General features: G+C 43.0%; 2 protein-coding genes across 3 annotated transcripts in view; one reads left to right on the top strand and one right to left on the bottom strand.

Moving 5' to 3' along the window:
* efhc2 (EF-hand domain (C-terminal) containing 2) overlaps positions 1 to 4534 on the bottom strand; it is a 53821-nt gene extending 49287 nt beyond the window's left edge. Inside the window, exons 1-2 of one of the 2 annotated variants that reach the window (XM_069889300.1) lie at positions 4392 to 4534; positions 3971 to 4159 (exon numbers count right to left, since the gene is read on the bottom strand). In XM_069889300.1, the coding sequence (XP_069745401.1) occupies positions 3971 to 4159; positions 4392 to 4433 (231 nt within the window). In that variant the 5' untranslated portion in view covers positions 4434 to 4534. The remainder of the gene's footprint in view (positions 1 to 3970; positions 4160 to 4391) is intronic. The other variant, XM_069889299.1, reaches the window with a different exon arrangement.
* kdm6a (lysine (K)-specific demethylase 6A) overlaps positions 1 to 13362 on the top strand; it is a 317187-nt gene that overhangs the window by 72405 nt on the left and 231420 nt on the right. The window lies entirely within an intron of this gene.

The raw sequence follows: 13362 nt of genomic DNA, 5'->3' as shown, positions 1-13362 counted from the left end.
ATTCTTTTCCCAAGGGTGTTTTAATGTAGGGGCGCATACTTGATTGGAGGAAATTAATGGAACTCAAATAGGTCATTTCTTACAATGCTAGAATTCCCCCCATATTTCAGTAAATTATTATTCTTAATTATAAATAAAGAACATGATGAATCACCTTGTCATGAACAAATGGGAGATGCAGAACAAAAAAAATGAAAATTGACAGTAAGGAAATGAAGTCATTTTGTCTGCAAAGTGATTCAAGATTTAAACAAAAATGTCTAAAGATGAGTTTGAATGTGGTGAATGAAAGGTAAAGCTGAGGGAATAAAAATGGTGGCCATCCAGTATCTGAAAGTTCTGCTCATGATGCAGGAGTAGAGTTAAGTGAGCATTGGAATCAACCAGATAGAGAGCCCCAGAGGGTGAATGTCATTAAGTCAAGAGAAAATGAAAAAAGAATGATGGAGAAATTTAAATTTTGGACAATGGGAGGAAACTGAAGTCCCTGGGGAAAACCCATGCAGACATGGGGAGAACGTACCAACTCCTTAAAGACAGCATGAGATTCGAACTCTGTCCCAATTGTTGGTGCTGTAATGGCATTGCGGTAACCGCTATGATGACCATGCCATCCTCAGCAAGTCAAACAGTGTCTTTTATATAGCAAAGATAAAAATATGTAATTGACGTTTCAGGCTTAAGTCCTTCGTCAAGGTATGGTGTGATAGATTATAGATATGTTTTGGGGAGATAAATTGGGGCAGGTTTTTTAGTGTAGGTCACATACAAACACTTCAAAACAGATCTCATTTAAAATACTGGAGCTCTGCTCAAGCTAGACATACAGGCTCCAAGAGCCTTTGCAAAAGCTTTGGAGAGTGCCCAAGAGACTTTACCAATGGATAGCAACAGATGAAAGAACTCGGAGGAGTAGGCTTAGAGCCGCAGATTGTAAGAGGGTCATGTGGTTTTGGCAAGCAGAGAGGGAGTCAAACAGGCTTTTCTCTGAGAGAGAGAAAGAGAGAGATCAGTTCAGCAGCAACAGCTGGGACTGAAACAGGATAAGTTGGCAAGCTTGTGGAAAACCTCATTTTGGAAGACGGGTTGTAAGAGCTTAGTTCAGCATGGTCAAAGCCCTTGTGGTTCATACAAGAGGAGAGGACTGGCTGCCTAATGTTTCACTTGAAATAAGGGAAACAAAAAGGAACTCTGTGATGATCTGAAAGAAAGAGATATCATCTGGAAAACCCTGATGGGCCAAGTTTCTTTGGCAAGACACTGAAGTGGCTGATTGAAAAGGAATCAGTTGTGGGTGTCCAGCAAACAACAGATCTCTCTCTGAAAACCAACAAGAACCTTCAACAACAACCATTTACCTTTCAAGCACCAAAGCCTGATGAACTTTATAAATGTTAAATTCTGTGTTCAGTATAAGAATTGCCTGCAACCAGTGAACTTGGAGGAATGAGAAGTGAGATTGGACTGTGAATCAAATAACTTTTCCAAACTTATGCACACATATTACATACATGTGTGTTTAGAATTAGAAGGGGGTTAAGTTAGGTTAGTTAAGTCAACAGTGATAAATTAAAGTGTGATTCTGTTTTCATGTTTGAAGATAATTAAAAGCAATGTTTGTTTAAGTAACTATTTGTCTTGGTGAATATCTATTGCTGCTGGGTTTTGGGGTCCTCTGGGCTTGTAACATTTGGCCACTGGGAGGTCCCTGTCTGGTGCGGACAGAGTGAAGGTGATCAGCGAAGCAATCTTGCAGTCTGTGCCAAGTCTCTTGATGTAGAGCAGGTCATAAAGGGAGCACCAGATGCAGTGAATCAATCTTGTGGATACACAAATGAAGTGTTGCTTCAAATGAAAGGCCTGTTTGAGGCCCTAGAGTGTGGTGAGTGAGGAGGTGTGGGCGCAAGTGTGGCATCCCCTGCAGCCACAGGGAAAGGTGTTGGGTGCGGGGGAGAGGGGGGTGGAATTGGTAGAGAGAGATGAGTGCATGAGAGAGTCACAGAGGGAGTGACCCCTATGGAAGGTAGAGAGGAGAGGGGAAGATATGTCTGGTAGTGGGATCTTGTTGGAAGTGCCGGAGGCTGTTGGATGCAGAGGCTGGTGGTGTGGAAGGTAAGGACAAAGGGAATTAATCCTGTGCTTGTTGTGTCAGGGGGAAAAGGGGGTCAGGGCAGATGAGCGGGAAATCGAGGAGATGCAAGCAAGGGCTGAGTTGGTGGTGATGGTGGAGAGGAAGCCACATTTGTGGAAGAAGGCAGACATTTCAGAAAATCTGGATTAGAAGGCTTCATCTTGGGAACAGATATAGCAGAGGTGGAGAAATTGCAAGAAGGGAATAGAATCTTTACAGGGTGTGAGGAAGAGTAATTGAGGTAGTTGTGGGAGTTAATGGGTTTGTAATATATATTGGTGGAAAGCTTATCTCTTGAGATGGAGACAGAGATATCCAGAAAGGGGAGAGTGTTATCAGAGATGGACCAGGTGAGTTTGAGTTCAGGGTGGAAGTTGGCAACGAAGTGAATGAAGTTGATGAGCTTGTTGTGAGTGCAATAGGATGCCCTGGTGTTGTCAACAATAATAACGGATGAAGAATTGAGAGGCCTTGCCCATGTAGGCTTGCAGCATAAATTGCTCCACAAAGCCCTCAAACAGGTAGGTGTAGATGGGACCCATGTGGGTACCCATGATTACCCCTTTGACTTGGAGGAAGTGAGATTAGTCAAAGGAGAAGTTGTTTAGAGCGAGGAAAAGCTCTGTCTGGTGGTGGAGTATAGTGGTGGAGGGTGACAGGTCAGGTCTCTTGACTAGAAAGAAGCAAAGTTCTTTAAGATCTTCTGTATGGTGAATGGAGGTATGAAGGGATTGGACATCCATTGGAAAAATGAGGCAAAAAAAAAAATCTGAAGAAAATCTGAAGAGATGGAGGGCATGTGAGGTATCACAGATGTAGATAGGGAGGGACTGGACCAGAGGAGAAAAGATAGAGTCAAGGTAAGATTAAACTAGTTCAGTGGGACAAGAGCAGGTTGAAACAATGTAGACCCAACCTGGATGGTTGGGTTTGTGTATCTTGGATAAAAAGTAGAAATGGGTGGTGCAGGAATGGGAGACAATGAGGTTGGAGCTGTGGAAGGGAGGTAACCAGAGTTGATAAGATTGGAGACAGTGGTTTGATGAGCAGTGGTGGGATCCTGTGGAAGGGGTAGATCTGGCCTCAGCAAGGTAGAGGTCAATGCTCCAGACCACAACAGCATCACCCTTGTTTGCAGAAATGATGGTGAGGTTGGGATTATTGCAGAGAAACTGCAGGCAGAGCTTTCAGAGGAGGTAAGGTTAGGGTAAGGGAGGGAAGTGGTGAAGTTGAGATGGTTGATGTCTTGGCGACAATTGGAGACAAAAAGATCTAGATCGAGCAAATGGCAAGGATGAGGTGTCTAAGAGGAGGAAGAAGGCTTAAAGCAGGAGAAGGGGTCTTGGGTGCAGAGTCATGGTTTTTGAAGTTGGCCCGGAGATGGAGGTGACGGAAGAAGAGTTTGGCAATGTGATGTGTGCGTAACTCATTAAGGTGTGGGCAGAGGGGGATGAAGGCAAGGCCCCTACTGGGAAGGTCAGAGTGGATGTTAAAGACTAAGCAGTGTTCAGAGTGGGAATCAGTGTGGTGGAGGAGGTGGAGGGTTAGGGAGGTCAGAGGGTAGAGGTAGGGGTGGTCAGAGGAAGAGGTGGAGGGTTTGGTAGGTCAGAGGATAGCAGGAAAGGGTTGGGGGAAGTCAGAGGGGGAAAGTGGGGGTGGGGGAGGTCAGAGGGGCGGGAGAGATGAGAGGGTCTGAGGGTTAGGGGGTTGGGAACATTTTTTAAAGATCAATTTGTTTGATGAAATTTTATTCCAAATCACAAATACACGGACACACACATTAATAGGAAGGAAAGTTTAATTTTGATTCAAATTAAAAGAATACGGTCGAAAGCATACCTGCTTATCAAAGGCAACCCACGATGGTGCATCACTGCCTTGTCCCTTTGGGAAGACACTGAACTTGGGTTTCAACTTCTGACCAAGCAATGGCTCACCGCCGATCCCTGGTTTTTCCTCTCCGACCATCACTGGGATATCGTTTGAGAAATCGAAATGATGCGATTTATGAAATTTCTCTTTTCCTAGCTGCAATAAGAGGGGAACTATTAGTTTTGGAGTCCTGCAACATAATCGCCGATGGATTATTAAAAATGTTATGCATGAATTGGCCCCCATGAGCTTTCACTCCCCGAATGATGGCTGAGGTCTGTGAGGATGGGAGCCCCTCAGGTTTCCGACTCGGGCCCACTTTGATCATCTTGTTTTAAAGAAGAAAATAACTTGTAAGCAATGCAGGTTCATAGTATTTATCACTCACGTTCCTGTTGAAGGTGTTCCCAGGTAAGAGCGGTAAAGCCATGTTATCTGCGAGTGGAGGAACCGCGATGGAATGGAAGAGCTCGTGTGAAGTCGGAGGGTTGTTGCCTCCCCGGTTGCCTCGGTGACGATGACGTATCCGGAGAGAGAGAGAGAGCGCGTTTCCGTTGCTAGGAGACGAGCCCGCCGCCATGACAGGAAAGGCGTTGCAGTCGGAGGCGGTCACGTTTCCACCTCACGACAAAGACGGAGCGGCCTGAGAAAGTCATGCTGGATCTGAGGGGGGGGGGGGGGGGTGGTGGTGGTGGGGGGGTGGCTGGACACCAAATTGGAGAAAGGGAGGAATCACAGTGGCGAGGAAGTTATTGATGTAGCATCAGGATCGGGCCCAGTGATGGAGGGGGAATTGGTCATACTCAAAACACGAGTCAGGAGGCAGCACAGAGGATACGAATCAACAGTTTGAACTGAACGAAGATATATATGCAGGTGGAGTTGAACCTGGACCTCTGAAGAGGAAGAAGAAGAATGAATGCATAGTAAGGGGGGCTGCAATAATTGTACTCTTACTATGTTTAAAGGATAGCTCGCAACACAGAACTGGAACATCTTCCAAGCTTCGCAATTTTTTCCCACTTTTATAAAGTTATAGCTGCGCAGGATTAAAAAGCCTCATTTTTTTTATTATCAAATTGAACGCCAATATTATCTTTTTAAAATTTTTTTTATTTTTCACACGATGAACCATACTGACCAAAATACACACAAACATTTCCCTCTTGAATATACACAGTGTCATTTTCTCCCCTTTTCCCCCCTCCCTTCCCTTCCTCCTTCACCCCCCCTCCCCACCCACTCAATGTTCAACAATATGATACATTAAACAATGTAATCACACTGAAAATAAACAAGAAATTTGTGTCTTCTACTTTTACATACTAGGTCAGTTCATTTCATCTTCTTCTCCTTCTGTTATTTTAGGTAGTGGAGGTCCACGGTAGGCCCTCTCTGTTGTGTTCCATGTATGGTTCCCAAATTTGTTCGAATACTGTGATGTTATATCTTAAATTATATGTTATTTTTTCCAATGGAATACATTGATTAATTTCTATGTACCATTGCTGTATTCTCAGGCTATCTTCTAATTTCCAGGTTGACATAACACATTTTTTTGCTACAGCTAAGGCTATCATAATAAATCTTTTTTGTGCTCCATCCAAATCGAGTCCAAGTTCTTTACTTCTTATCTTACTTAGAAGAAAGATCTCTGGATTTTTTGGTATGTTGCTTTTTGTGATTTTATTTAAATCCTGGTTTAGATCCACTTTCTCACATGCCCAAATTGCATGTACTGTCGTTCCCATTTCCTTCTTACAGCGAAAACATCTGTCTGATACTGTTGGTCCTATTTATTTAACTTTTGGGGCATTGTGTATAGCCTGTGTAACCAATTATATTGTATCATGCATAACCTCGTGTTTATTGTATTTCTTATAGTTCCGGAGCATAACTTTTCCCATGTTTCATTCTTTATCTTTATGTTTAGATCTTGTTCCCATTTTTGTTTGGGTTTACAGCTTGTTTTCTCGTTCTTTTTCTCTTGCAGTTTGATGTACATGTTTGTCATAAATCTTTTAATTATCATTGTGTCTGTAATCACATATTCAAAATTGCTTTCTTCTGGTAACCTCAGTCTGCTTCCCAATTTGTCCTTCAAGTAGGTTTTCAGTTGGTGGTATGCAAACATTGTACAAACAAGGGGGCTTACAGCTACCAAACTTTAAGAATTATTATAGAGCAGCACAATTAAGATACCTATCAGATTTTTATCAAACAAGGGAAAAACCAGATTGGACCAGATTAGAGCTAGATAAAATAGGGGAGAAGGTACCTGAACATATACTATATAAGTGGGATGAAAAACTGGTGCAACATAGGTATTCACCAGTACTGCACCATCTGCTCAACATTTGGAAGAAGATTCACGTAGAAAGGAATAAAACAAATTATCAACTACCAAAATTAATATTGATGCAAAATCAACTAATCCCTTTCACAATAGATAACCTTTCCTTTAGAGAATGGGAGAGAAAAGGGATCAAAAGAATAGAAAATTGTTTTTCAGGAAATAAATTATTATCTTTTGAACAAATGAAGGACAAATATGGTATAACTCACGGTACAATGTGTGAATATTATCTTTCGAATTGAGGAGAATATATTGAAATCCCAATGTTGATGTATGAAATCAAATACAAGCGCTTTGATAGGATGTTAGAGTAACACAAACATTGCAACTAAGTACATATCTTTCATCCATTGTATTACATGTAGTTACAAATAAAAAGCTGAACTTCATTAGTGTCTGTTGCTGCTTTGGGTGGCAGGGGCTGAGTCTCGAATGGCTGGCTAATGTTGACATGGGCTGGTTTCAGGCGAAAGATTTCTTCTTTGCCAGCAATGTCCAATTCACACGCCGACTCTGTACAGCCCCTCGTATGGCCATTGGAGGGGTGCCCCAGTGTGCTTTCCCCTTTGGACAAAAACATTCACAGGTGTGCAAGTCCTTGGGGGGGATGAAAGATTTGGGCTGGCCATAAGGCAGGGGCAGTGGAGGGGCGAGGGTACCCAGTCTTTCCCTCAGCTGTTTCAGTGCCACCGTGGGGTGGGGTGGGGTTTCCGGATCCTTGGCAGCAGCCAAGAACTTCCCTGGGGTTACCAAGGGTGCACTGAAGACCATTTCTGCAGCAGAGGCATTAAAGTTCTCTTTTGGCACGGCGTGTATTCCCAGAAGGACCCAAGGCAGTTTATCTGCCCAGTTGGGCCCCTTGAGCCGGGCAACCAGGGCTGCCTTGAAGTGTCTGTGGAACAGCTCCACCAACCCATTGGCCTGCGGGTGATATTGCCGTGGTATGGTGGAGGTGGGTTCCCAACAGCTTGGCTAGCACTGCCCAAAGTTCCGAGGTAAACTGCGCTTCCCCTGTTGGAGGTGAGTTGTTCCTGTACTCCGAACCTGGACACCCAGGTATTGATTAGTGCCCTGGCGCAGGTCTTCATGGTATTGTCGGCCATGGGAACCGCCTCTGGCCACCTCATGGAGCAGTCAACCATAGTGAGGAGTATATTGCCCCACGGGAAACCAGTAGCGGCCCCATGATGTTGACGTGGATGTGGCTGAACCTATGCCTCACTGGCTCAAAAGTCTGGGAAGGTGCTTTAGTGTGAGTTTGCACCTTGGATGCCTGGCAGAGCATGCAGGTCTTGGCCCACTGACTGACCTGTTTATGGATCTTGTGCCAGACAAACCTGCTGGTCATCATTTTTACCGTGGTTCTGATGGGTGGATGTGGCAAGTTGTGCCCTGTATCAAAAACCTGCTGTCTCCATGCTGCCAGCACAATGGGGCAGGGTTTGCCAGTGGAGATGTCGCAGAGGAGCATCTGGTTGCCAGGGGTGATGATGACATCCTCCAGCCACAGTCCAGAAAGCGCCCTCCTGCATGCCAGGATCTTGGGGTTGTCATGTTGTGCCCTGGCTAGGGCTGAATAGTCTATGCCTTGAGATAGGGCGTGGAGGGACTCGATGCAGGGATAACATTAAAAGCACCATTGTGTAAGAATGTGTTTTTGCCTATGAATATAGGTAACAGAATATTAAACTCCCAGTATGACAAAGGAATAATATATATTGAAGACAGCTATGCAGAGGGAATTCTTATGTCTTTTGATCAACTAAAACAGAAATATGGAGTAGCTAATGGGACTTCTGTTTCCTCCAGCAAGATTGTACCTAAGAGAAATTTGGGGGCCAGCGTTGGTCCCACCTGAAATGGGTGAAATGGAACAAATGATCTGGCTGGGGAATACACCTAAATTCATAACAAAAAAGTACTATGCTCTCCAGAGTGAAAGTGCAAAACCAGGTTCACAGAGGTTGAGGGAGAGATGGAAGTTGGATTTAGGTGCTATAATATCAGAAAAATATTAGTCTGATTGGTGTTTGGATAGTATGACATCAATTATAAATGCAAGAAATGGATTGGTTCAGTATAACTTCCTATATCAATTATATCTTATGCCACAGAAGCTATGTAGGTCAAAATCTAAAAAATCAGAAGAATGTTTTATCTGTGAGATTGAAGCAGGAATATTTTTACATGCTATGTGGTCATGTGTGAAGGTGAGGTCTTTTTGGCAGGATATTGCAGAAATATTAACAAGGATAACAAGGGTTGCCTTCACAGACAACCTGGAGCTTTGTCTTTTTCGGCAATTTTATTGAAATAACTAATAAATTAACTAAATTCCAAATTTCTTTTGTCAAAGTAGCTCTAGCAGTGGCGAAGAAGGGTATTGCAACTACTTGGACGTCTGACTCTCCATCACCCATAGCACGATGGACTGCAGAGATGAACAATTTTAAACTATAGGGAAAATTACCTAAAAATTGCTTATTTGCTAAAAAGCAAATATATATTTGCCAAGATATGGCAGCCATATTTGGATTATATAGAGGCCCAATTATAAATAATAACATGTTGTTACAATATGAACAGATATGATTTCCCCTGTTATGAGCCCAGAGGACTCCAAAACCCAGCAGCAATAGAAACTCACCAAGACAATGGTTAATTAAACAAAAGTTGCTTTTAATTTTCTTTAAACATAATAACGGATCAATCTTTAACTTATTATTATTAACTTAACCTAACTTAACCCCCTTCTAATTCTAAGCACGTGTATGTAATGTGTATATGTTCAGAAAAGTTCTCTGTTTCACTGTCCAATCATTCACTTTTCATTTCTCCAAGTTCACCGGTATCAGGCAATTCTTCTCCTGTGCTCCGAATTTAACATTTATGAATCTTCACCAGGCTCTGGTGCTTAAAGATAAATGGTTGCCGCTCAGGAAGGTTTCTGTTGATTTCAGAGAGATATTTGTTGCTTATTTCCTCCAATCAGTGACTTCAGAGTCTTGCTGAAGAAACTTGCCCCATCATGGGTTTTCCAAATGATAACCTCTTCTTCCAGGACACTACAGAATTCCTCTTGTTTCCCTCATTTCAGGAGAAACACTCTAGATAGCCATTTCCTCTTGTAAGGACTATGAGGGTTTTGAACAGGCTGAACTCAGAACTCACAACCTGTCTTTAACATGGGGTTTTTCAACAAATCTGCCAGCTTGCCATTTTGCAGCCTCAACTACTACTGTAGAACTGACTTCTCTCTCTCCAAAAGAGAAATCACCTGATTGTTTTTTCCTCTCTCTCTGTTTGTAGAAACCATATGATTTCTTATAGGGCTCCAAACCCAATCTTTGAAAGATCTTATCAGTATCTCTGAGCCTGGACTTGCCTATACACAACAGATCAGCATTCTTCATTGCTCTGCAAAGCTAACTGGAGCCTCGATGTCTAGTTTCAGCAAAGCTCTTGCATTTTAAATACTTTTGTGAAGTATTACTCTGTGAAGTATAATCTACACTAAATCCCCATGCTCTATCTCTTTGAAAGGCATATTTTACCTATAACTATTCCAACATATCCTGTAACACCCTGTTGTAATGCGCGTCGAAAGAACTAAAGACTTGTTGATCCAAACCAAGGCTTTTATTAACTAAAAGACTGGAGCATATCACAAGTAGGTTGACCAGTCCAGAATGACCTGGTCTGGCTAGGAGCAATCCTTTAAGACCTGCCAGTAGGTGTGGCTACACTCTCAGCCAATCACAGTCATTCTACACTACCATATGTACATATACACATTGGTGATAGAATCTGTACTATCACACCCGTATAGATTTTTTATGGCTAGTATAAGTGTAAGCTCTGACAATGTGGTTTTATATTTTGTAGGGGAAGGGGTATCTTTTTTTTTGTAAGAAAAAGTTTAATATATTGTGAAATTGATTTCACTATGTATATTTATTAAAAAATGAATAAATAAAATATTTAAAGAAAGCACATATGTATGATGTGGTATGATTCCAGTGCTTTCTGTTTCATGTCAGCTTTACCATAGATGATCCTTGCATAATATTAAAAAGTAAAATACTTTAATCATTATATCACAGCACACATATTGTGGATCGTGCAGATTTTGCTCATTGATTCTTATGAACTAGCAGGAAAAAATTGGATGTGAACAATTCCAATGTATCAGAGAATATGTAGCAACTCAACGTTATGTAAATAAGCCTCATATTTTGAAAGGGTGTGTAAAATGCTGAATTGAAAGAAATAAGAGCAGGTAATACAGCTTCAAATAGGGGAGAAGTATAAGATGGGAATTGCAGAGTTCATGGCTTCTGACTGCATTGCGGATGCAATGAAATTCTTTTAACACCATGATAAATATTGTATAATAAAGGCTTCCCTCATTTTATGTGAACACCCAAATGTTCCATACTGCAGCAATATTTATTTGTTTCCTTAATTGCTCCTGAGAATAATCCACTGAAGATACAGGATTAACATAACTGCCCATCTACCATTCTTGTACTCCAGCTCTTTTCGGAAGAATGTAATCTCTACTGCAAATGATGCTCTCTCAGAGGCATTTTTAACAAAATTTCATAAGGAGAAATTCTAAAAGTTCCATTAATAATTGTCTATTGTCAAGAAAAAGATGTTGCCTCCCACCACACAATGGAAGTCTACAACAGTGTTTTAAAACTGCTGTATTCCCTATTCTACTTCCTCCACGCTGAATTAATGCTCCCTGTGTTTAGATTTTTTTTTAACATAGCTGCAGAATCTGTGAGAAGGGCTGGTAATTTCACTGTAGCAGAATCTGGGTTAAACTACTGAGAATTTTCTGTGCTCATATAGTGCTTTTCCAAAACAATTTATTAAAATTACATCAGCAATCTGAATGATCTTAACTTACTGATGTTCCTAAATTCTTCTCTCACTTTTCCATCAAGATCAGGAGGTCACTATATCAGAATAGATCCAGGAGTCTGCAACGGCTATCAACAAGATCAACCTCAAACACCATTTTCCTCTGGGATAAAGATTCACTAACCTTTGTGTGAAGAAATAAAAACAAAAAAATACAAGAAACACACATGTAAGGCAATACGTGCAGAAAAAGTGGTACTTTCTAATAGAGTACAGGTTGAAAACTGTTAGAATTGGGAAAAAAAAGTATTAGGGAAGGTAGACTAAAAAATAACTAGTCCAACACAGTTCACTGGAGAATTAATGTCAGGAGCCAAGCATTTTGCCTTTATATCTTACTGTACTTGCCAAACATTCTTTAATACAAGTTAATATTGTTTATTGAGATTTCTACTTTGGAATATAAAACAAAATTGGCAGAGTTGTGGATCAAGGCTATAAAAAAATTAAGATGATGTAGCAACTGCTGCGGCAGCACTATCGAGTAAAGAGACATCCACACAGCTTTATTGATTTGAATTTGCCGCGTCTCTGCGCTGGCCCACCCACTTCTGGTGATGTACCCACCAGCTTCCGGAAGTGACATCATCACATTGCAGTGTCATTCACTGGCCGGCGGGCCGCTATTCGGAAGTGGAGGACTCCTTAGCCCGCACGTAGCACTAAGTTCAGGCTCCTTCTCGGCCGTGTGTTGCAGCGATTTGACCTGCTTACTCGCATCATCGCTTGGCAAGAAAGAGTGCCTCCGCAGGGTGAGGGGAAAAGACTGGAAAGTTGTGGCATTTATTAACCAGCATCTTGTCATGTCTACCAGCAGTTTGTGAGCCTGGAGGAAATCTGCTCTGAGTAATGCCTGTCCCACAGCTGCAATGGTGCACTCCCACTCGAAAACAGCATCTGCCACGTGGATGGTGACCAGGCAGGTCCCGTAGCTGGGAATGGAGGACTTGTTGGCCACTTGCAGAGGAAAGCCTTTGGTGTTGGGTCTCACTTCAGAGTTCGTGGGCAGGATGAGGCTAATCTCCATGTCTGTGTCAACGAGAAAGTCCCTCTTTGTCCTTTGGTCTCTGAGGTAGAGTAGGCCTTTCTGTGTGCCAACTGCCTAGGCCACTATTGGCAGCCGGCCTACCTATTTCCCATTGCTGTGTTGGTTTTGGCAGTGGGGTACGAGCACGGAGGGGGTGCAATGCTGTGCCCCATTGGCAATGGTAGAAACCGTACTCTCTTCTTCTCCGTGCGCTCTTTACCACTGGTGTTTCTAGTGGGCTGGATGGGGTTGCGGTGCTGATTGTATAGACTGGAGGGACCTCTGCTGGAGTGTGCGGAACAGCCTGCGATGTGTGGGGCGCTGAAATCCGTGTCCAAAACTGCCGAGGATACACGTACTAGTAGTTTCGAGAGGAATAGGGCCTTGAACAGGAAACAGTCCGTGCACTTGACTGCCAGGGCCAACATCCCATGCATTAGCTCAGAGGGGTTTCTGTTGCCCAGGACCTGCAGGTTGAGGATTCTGATGGCACGCTTGTGCCGGCTGAGCTCTAGGGTGTCGAGAAAGAAACGTCAGAACTGCCTGTACTTGCGCTCATCAGTGGGTTTTCTATGAAGGTGCTTACTTGGACAGCTGTGGCAGTGCCAATGGCACTGACAAAGTGCCAGAACCTGGTATCCTCTGAAACAATTCTCCTAATGGGGAACTAGGACTCAGCCAGCTGTAGCCAGTTTCTGGGCTGGCTTCCCCAGAATGGTGGGAGATGTACGCCCACCGTGTTGGTCACAGGCGCCATGACTGTCGATTCGGCCAGTTGCTGCACTCTTGGAACTGTCGGGGCCACCATTGTAGCAAATGCTGTGGCAGTGCTACCAAGTAAAGAGATGCCCACACTGCATGAGGGTGAATCAAAGAATGACTTTATTGGTTTGAATTCGCCTTGTCTCTGTGCTGGCCCGCCCACTTCCATTGATATATCCACCAGCTTCCGGAAGTGGCGTTATCGCATTGGGGAGTCATTCTCTGGCTGACGGGCCGCTATGCGGAAGTGGAGTACTCCTTAGTTCGCACGTAGTGCTAGGC

Source organism: Narcine bancroftii, chromosome 7, assembly GCF_036971445.1.
Source record: "Narcine bancroftii isolate sNarBan1 chromosome 7, sNarBan1.hap1, whole genome shotgun sequence".
In the NCBI taxonomy this organism is placed as follows: Eukaryota; Metazoa; Chordata; class Chondrichthyes; order Torpediniformes; family Narcinidae; genus Narcine; species Narcine bancroftii.
This window is presented reverse-complemented; position numbering and strand designations above follow the sequence as displayed.